The 8,042-nt window shown below is 53.3% G+C and overlaps 1 protein-coding gene across 1 annotated transcript; it reads right to left on the minus strand.

Annotated features, from left to right (window-relative positions):
• Nucleotides 1-238: 238 nt before the first annotated feature.
• On the minus strand, nucleotides 239-699 carry LOC147467869 (histone H2A-like). The gene has a single exon (XM_086556633.1). The coding sequence runs from the start codon at nucleotides 651-653 to the stop codon at nucleotides 282-284; it is 372 nt and encodes a 123-aa protein (XP_086412759.1). The 5' UTR covers nucleotides 654-699; the 3' UTR covers nucleotides 239-281.
• Between the last annotated feature and the right edge of the window lie 7,343 nt (nucleotides 700-8,042).

An 8,042-nucleotide genomic window follows, 5' to 3' on the forward strand; every position in this document is an offset into this window, starting at 1 on the left:
GGTGATAAGTAAATTAGTTGATTGGCATTTAGTATGGTGTGGGGGCATCGGTGAGTTGTTTTGTTGGTTGTTGAGAAGTTGAGTATGATGACAATGTTATTGAAGAATATGACATTGATATTGCAATCTATGCATTTGGGCTTGGGGTTTAAGGTTGAGGTTGAGTAGCTAGTTTATTAGTTTGGGATTGATAGAGTTGAGTAGTCAATTACATCTCTAGGGAGATTTTGTGGCTCCGAAAGGAGCCGATGTTGTTGAAAAGAGGCAACCGAGAGAAAGATTTATTTCTTCTCAGTCTTCTTGGGGAGGAGCACAGCCTGGATGTTAGGCAGGACACCACCCTGGGCAATGGTCACACCAGAGAGGAGCTTGTTCAGTTCCTCGTCGTTACGGATAGCCAGCTGCAAGTGACGGGGGATGATACGGGTCTTCTTGTTGTCACGGGCGGCGTTACCTGCCAGCTCGAGAACTTCAGCAGCCAGGTATTCCATGACGGCAGCCAGGTACACAGGGGCACCTGCTCCGACACGTTCAGCGTAATTTCCCTTACGCAGAAGGCGGTGAATCCTACCTACAGGAAACTGAAGGCCGGCCCTGCTCGAGCGGGACTTTGACTTGCCCTTGACCTTTCCACCCTTACCACGACCTGACATGATGTTTGCTTTATAGGTATCTCAAAAACCTTGCAATTGCAATCGAGAGCATCCCTATTTATAGGCGCCCACCGTTGAAACTTTCCGATGGCGTTAGATGGCAACGGTGGCACGCCCTTTGAGCCACTAGCTGCGGCTCACTCACCTGAGGCTGGCGCCCGTGTCGGCCAATATAACGAAATTTCAGGTCAAACTCCTTACCCCCGCAATAAGGAACCGCCTTGTCGTGGCGCGGGGGCTTGAACTCCTTCCTCGGAAGAGCCCGTTCTAGAATTGGCCAGTCTCTCCCTCCCGTTGAGGTGGCCTTCTAGCGGTTGATTCTCCGAGGAAGGACGACTAAGCGTTCCTAGGTGCTGATCTAGTAGGTGGGATCACACCCCCCCCTGGTCCTCCCCCCAGGGGGGCACACACCTGCCCACGTGTTTGCCGTGCGTGGCGCCCCTGTGCGCTGGGAGACGGGAGTCCTGGAGGTTGAGCGATGCCGTGTATGAGTACGCCCTGCGGCTAGCAACACGCCTCTTTGGTCCTCTATTCCAGCAAGACGGGTGGCCTGATCTTGGCTCGATTAGGTCAATCGGCTGGTCTCTCTTTTGAGCTAGGCTAGGGTCAAGCAGCTCCTGTCTTGCAGGCAATCGCATGTATTTGCGAGTGCCATCAATGCGAGGCAGGGGTTGCGTATATCCTCCCACCACCCCTGTGGCTTCTGAGCATGGTCTCAGTGCACAGCTTCCCCTTGTTGGACTCCGTGGTGGGTGGGGGCGTGGGAGGATGAATTGAACACTACATATATGGCATCTCATTCTAAAAAACCCCTGACTGACCCCCACGTTGACGAACCTGGCATGAAGATGACCAAGGCTGTCACCTTGGAACCTTTTAAGGTCCTTGGTGACAAAAGTAAAAAGTTGGGAAAGGCTCTGGCGTCGGTTCAGAGAAAGCCTACCCAAGAGCCTCGGGCTGGACCCTCCAAACCAGCCCTTGGCACTGACAAGTCTCTGGCGTCGGTTCAGAAGACGAGTCAAGCTAAAAATGGAAGCCAGACAGGACCCTCCAACCCTGCTGGCCCCACTGCCAAAATTCCGGCGTCGGTTCGGAAGGCAGGCATTAAGCGTCCTCGGCCGGCTACAGACTCGGAGGGCGAGTCTGTAGCCCCGAGTCGGTTCCCCCAGTTTAGGGTTCCCCCTAAACCGGAAGGATTCGACAACGCTTATCAGATGGTACGGGCTCTGGAAACCCAGAGACAGTGCCGTCTGACGATTAGAATTGCCAAAGACAAAGGCATGATAATCATCCCTAAGGACCAGTCCACTCTCACCTTCCTCCAGGAGACTGACAAGCTCCAGGACGGACGGAAGGTGAGTTTGGCGGCCCTGACTTCTGATGAGAGGAAGTCCAAGATGGTGCTTCTTGGCTTCCCTCAGATGTATGACCTTGAGGTCATCACCGCCCATCCCAAGGTGGTGGGAGCTTCCCGACTTTCCAAAGGGAAGCACCCAACCAGGCAAGTCCTGGTCACCTTGAAGGGAGCCCCAGTTGCGTCCTTGGACCTTGGTAATTGGGGCTCCTACAACCTCAGGACGTATGTCCCTGATCCACTCCGTTGCTTCACGTGTCAGAAGTACGGACACCACCAGGCCACTTGCTCTGCAAAGCCGAAGTGTGGTGTCTGTAGTCAGGCACACAGCACGGAGGTGTGCCTCAAAGCACACAAGGAGGGCAAGCGGGACACTACTGCCAAGTGTCCCAACTGCCACAAAAAGCACCATGCCTGGAGCCTCGGATGTTCCGTCAGGAAGGAAGAGGCTCTACGGCGACAAGAGGTCGTTGCAAAACGACCGGACTTTGTTCCTGCCCCTCCAGGCACTTACGTCTGGGGGCAGAACAAAGGGGTAAGGGCTCCCCCCCCTCCTAAGAGGAAGGAAGCACCGCCCAAAACAAAACCACCACCGGATACCTCCAACACAAAGGAGTTTCCGGCCCTGGTGGGTGTTCCAAGACGGAAACAGACCCGGAAGGGGTCTGGGAACACACCAAAGGCCAACCCAAGAGCGGAGAGTCAAACTCTGTTTACGGAGAATGACTTGACGCTCCTGCTGACGGCAGTTGTCACAGCAGTTGCGTCAGCATTGGGACGGACCAGTGAAGAGACGGAGAAGGCAGTCGAGGTCGCCGTCACGGCAATGACCCAGACTGTCGCTGCCCTGAAGGAAAGGGATGTAAGGCCCAAGGCCTCTACACCCAATCCAATTCAGGGCGAGACTCCTCTCCCCACAAACCCCCAGGGTGAGACTTGTCTCCCCACCCAACCCGCGGCCAAGACCACACTGGCAGAGCCTGAACCCAAACCCCAAAGGGCGAGGAAGCCACGACCATCCAGAGTGAAGGTCAAGGCGACCAGGGGTTCTCCACCTCCCAGGAGACCCAGCCCTTCTAATGGCTCGACCTGTCCTGACGACAGTGACGAGTCCAGTGAGGAAATCACGATCAGTGAGGAACTCACCAAGGAGTTGTCAGACTCCGAAATGTCTGACGTTACCCACACTGGGGCGTCAGACACTGAGACCGATTATGTCGACGTCATTGACGACGCAGACTTAATGGACTCAGATTAGCACAATGGCTCCTAATCTAAGCATACTGCAGTGGAATATCAACAGCTTTTCTCGGAGGAATGCCCTTCTCCACGCGATCGTGCGATCTCGGAACATTGACATTGTCATGCTCCAGGAGACTCTAACAGGAGACACTGTTCGCTTCTCAGGATATCATCCCTTTGTGTTGCCCTCTAGCGAAGGCACCAGAGGTTTGATTACCCTTGTGAAGTCGAATATTCCCTGCTCCCTGATTGCCGATCCTGTGCAGTGTGGAGAAGGTGTTGAACTCCTAGCAGTTGAGATCCATATGGCTGGGGGTCCCCTCAAGCTGTACAATGTGTACAGCAGGCCAACCTGTAGGAGCTTAGATATTAGTGAAGTCTGTGCTGCTGCGGCACACGAGCCAATTCTCATAGGGGGAGACTTCAATGCCCACCACCCCATCCTGGCTCCCACGCGGAACCGGGATGCGGCAGGCTATCACATAGCCGCGGTGCTTGAGTCATGCCCCGAGATTGCTCTCCTCAACAACCAGGAGCCTACGCACGTTGGCGGGGGGGTCCTTGACCTTACCTTTGTCACTGCGGCCTTGGTCGAGAGGATTCGTTGGTCTGTGGACAACACTGCCACGAGCGATCACTATGGGATAGTCACCACCATCTTGGATGCTGGCCCAGCCCCTGTGCCCCAGCACAATCCTCGATGGAAGGTGGACAGGGCCAACTGGAAAGCTTTCCAGGAGGCCCTGGCCAGGTGCCTCAGAACCAGTGAATTCTCACATAATGATAATGTGGATACACTTGAGGCAAGACTAGTTAATGCCATAGACGAGGCAGCCTCAGAGACCATTCCCAAAACTCGTCCGTGGTCCAGGTGTTTTAAAGACGCCTGGTACTACAATGATGAGGTTAAGGAGGTCAACCACAGAATCAATATGTGCAGAAGACACTTCCGCAGACAGAGAACCCCTGAGAACCACGCTCTTTTGAGAGAGGCTCTCAGGGATGCTCAGGAAACTGCTAAGAGGGTAAAGCAGGAAAAGTGGCTGGAGTGGTGTGAGTCCTTTGGCCACCAAACCTCCCTTACAGAGCTGTGGAACCGCATCAGACGGGCCACAAATCGCTCAGCCCCCAGAATGACCCACCATGACCCGCGGTCGGAGGCAGAGAGACTGGCACTCGAGTTCTCTGCAAGAACAAGTAGCGCCGGTCTACCAGCAGAGTTGAGGGCATGCCAAGAGGAACTGCTTCCAGGCAGGCATGCCCTCATCAGAGAAAAGGCGGTCGAGCCTGATGATGCCGATGCCATGTTCTCTCTGAGGGAACTAAGGCGAACATATAAGACCAGTTCGCGGTCAGCCCCGGGTTGTGATGGGATCTCCTACCCCATCATTTCCCACCTAGGACTTGAAGGTGAGCTTGCACTCTTGCATCTTATCAACAGGTCCTGGGAGACTTCCTCACTACCACAGTGCTGGAAGAGGGCTGACATAGTTCCCATCCCTAAACCAAAGGAGCCGGGTCGGTACCGCCCCATCTCTCTACTCAGCTGTCTGGGAAAGACGGCAGAGAGAATGGTACTGAACCGGCTCCAATGGAAGCTGGGACCTCCACATGAACACCTACACGGGTTCACAAGGGGTAAGAGCACTGCTCACAGTATAGCCACCTTACTGAGCACTGTCAGCATCACCAGATCTGTCATTGTTTTCCTGGACCTGGAGAAGGCCTTTGAATTGGCGAGCCCACTTGCCATCCAAGAGGTCCTGATCCGCAAAGGAATCAAGGGCAGACTGCTTGCCTGGATTGGTGACTACTTTCGGGACAGAACTGCCAGAGTGAAGTTCCAAGGTCACCTTTCCAGGCATCTACCCCTGGAGAATGGCACTCCACAAGGGGGGGTCCTCAGCCCGGCTCTGTTTAACACCCTCATGTTAAGCATCCTCGACATTCCACTCCCAGCGGGGTGCAAAATCATCTCATATGCAGATGATTTGGCAATTATCTCTGTTGGGAGGAAGAATGAGAATTTAATCAGAAAGACCCAGCGTTGTCTGGATCTAATGTCTGAGGAATGCCGCAGAGTCGGGCTTAAGATCTCAGCAGCCAAATCGAAGGCAATGGCGCTGAAACAGGATGTCCGAGACCAAAGGCTGCGAGTCCAAGGGATAGAGCTAGAGTGGGTTAATGTCTTCCAATACCTGGGTGTATGGGTTGACAGTAAGCTTACTTTCCGCTCGGAGGTTCAATACCTCCTAGAACGGACCAAGGCAAGACTCTCTGTCATGAGAGCTCTGTCAGGGCGGCGCTTAGGGGCTGGCCACCGTGTACTAAGATCCTTCTATGTGCACGCTGTCCGTCCCATTGTGGACTACGCCTCCGTCGCCCTGATTACGGTCAAGCCTGGACTACGGCAAAGGCTTGACGTCATGCAAAACGATGCCGCCAGGATCATTCTGGGTGCTCCTATATGGGCTAAGGTTGCCAACCTCCTCTTGGAGGCCAACCTTTTCCCTCTGGACACCCGGATCGATCAGATGGCGGCTCAGTTTCTTGCCAAGGTCTTACAGTCCCCGTCGGACTCGCAGCTAAGACAAAAAGTGCAGCGTCGGCTTGCACAGAACCATGAACTCTTTGCCAACAACTCCTGGCTGTCTCATACAGCCAGGGTGTTGATACGCTTTGAGCTCAAGGAGACTCTGTTGGTCAAGGGCATGGACCTCCCCCACCCTGACTATGCCACAGCCCCGCCGTGGGCAAGATCCTTGATAGAGTATTCTGTCATGAACCTGTCAAGGAGAAAGACTCAGTACTCTCCGTCTCTTTTGAAGGCTGAGGCGGAGAGGAACATTGCAGAAATCACTCCACCAGGTAGTAAAACCTACTTCACGGATGGTTCTGTAGACCCCATTTCCCACACTGCAGGCGCCGGCTTTGCAGCAAGGGACGTAGCACAAGCTATGCGGGTGTCCGACAATGCCTCCTCGCTCCAAGCAGAGGCTGTCGCTATTATGGGAGCCCTAGCCCATGCAGCCCAGACGGACGGGCATGTTGTCATACATACAGACTCTAGGGCCGCCATTGACAGCCTGCAGCAAAGCACGCCCCTTGATAACGTTTACCTTCTGACCACGATTCTCACTATTGCTCAGAGAATCCTGGATCAGGGTAGACGCATTATCATCAACTGGATTCCAAGCCATGTTGGTATTAAAGGGAACGATGTAGCTGACAGGCTAGCGGAGGAAGGCAGGAAAAAACCCTTGAGTAATCTTGTGGTGCATCCTAGCCGAGAACTGCTAAGGCGTAAATTGATGGCTGCAGGGCAGGTCGGTGCCCTGCAGCGCCACAGAGAGGAAGCGAGAACCTCCCCCTCGGCCAGCTGGTACTCAGACGCCACAGGCTATGAGTCGCTGATACTCTCTAACAGAATACCAAGGCGAGCCGAAGTCAGTCTTCACAGACTGAGATTAGGCTACCCTTGTGCGTGGCAAATCATACCCACCATTGGGCATGATGAGCGACGCTGCAGCCATTGTGGCGCGCCGGACGCCAATTTAGAGCACTATCTGATGGAATGCGAGCACACTCGCTTCCTCAGGCAGGGCCCTGAGACGACAGCCGCCGGGTTGGTAAGGCGGCTATGCCTATTGCTTTCCCCGTGGCAACTGGAGCGCCTTCAGGCAATCCAACCGCCACGGTAAGCATTCAGTTATGATGATCAGATGAGTCAGCACTTATAGCTGGCAGAGGCCGGGCCGCCTCGTGCATATAGCCCGGGCGAAGGAAAGCCTTCGCAAATCTCTCTGAACTGAACTGAAAATCCTTATCAGTGTTTACCCAAGGTATAACCACCGTGATGCCACCCAAAACTTCCGGAAAGGCTGCCAAGAAGGCCGGTAAGGCCCAAAAGTCTATCACCAAGGGTGATAAGAAGAAGAAGCGCAGGAGGAAGGAGAGCTACAGCATCTACATCTACAAGGTGTTGAAGCAGGTCCACCCCGACACCGGTATCTCCTCCAAGGCCATGTCCATCATGAACTCGTTCGTGAACGACATCTTTGAGCGCATTGCAGCTGAGGCTTCCCGCCTTGCACACTACAACAAGCGTTCCACCATCACCAGCCGGGAGATCCAGACCGCCGTCAGGCTGTTGCTGCCCGGAGAACTGGCCAAGCACGCTGTGAGTGAGGGCACCAAGGCTGTCACCAAGTACACCTCCTCCAAGTAAATTAGAAGGTTGCACGGTTTACCTGCCTCCTCTACCAACATCGGCTCCTTTAGGAGCCACAAATTGTGATAAAGCAGATAGAAAGACATGGGCGTTGTTATCTTGTTGTTTTTGTTTACTTTGCACCGCGGCGCGTGGTTTGGGTCAGCTGTTTGTTTATTTAGGCGAGGGGCTTATCAAAACTCTTATCTAGGGCTTGTATCGTGTTACTTGCATTGCGCATTGCATAGAAAATGAATGACATATTGATCTGGCATAAATGAGCTATATACCAGGCATGTGTAATATATTCCATATCCGTCACTTTTTTTCTGAAAGTCGTTGACAAATTGCTCTTACGAATTGGGCACAATTTAGCTGTGAGTGGCTTTAGTTGAGAAAAAGCAAATCCATACATACATGTACGTAGAAACAGAGGGAGAGTAACACAAACACCTGTGAAAAGAAAGAAAAGAGAGAGAGAAACTTAAACACAAACAGCTGTGCAATATTACCTGATACACACATACCTAGATCAGTCAGTCATAGGTATGCGTTCACGTTATTTTATCACACATTCAGAATT

The sequence above is a fragment of the Penaeus japonicus genome, unplaced genomic scaffold, assembly GCF_977035675.1.
Source record: "Penaeus japonicus unplaced genomic scaffold, GWHDUDI00000001_assembly GWHDUDI00000033, whole genome shotgun sequence".
Lineage (NCBI taxonomy): Eukaryota > Metazoa > Arthropoda > Malacostraca > Decapoda > Penaeidae > Penaeus > Penaeus japonicus.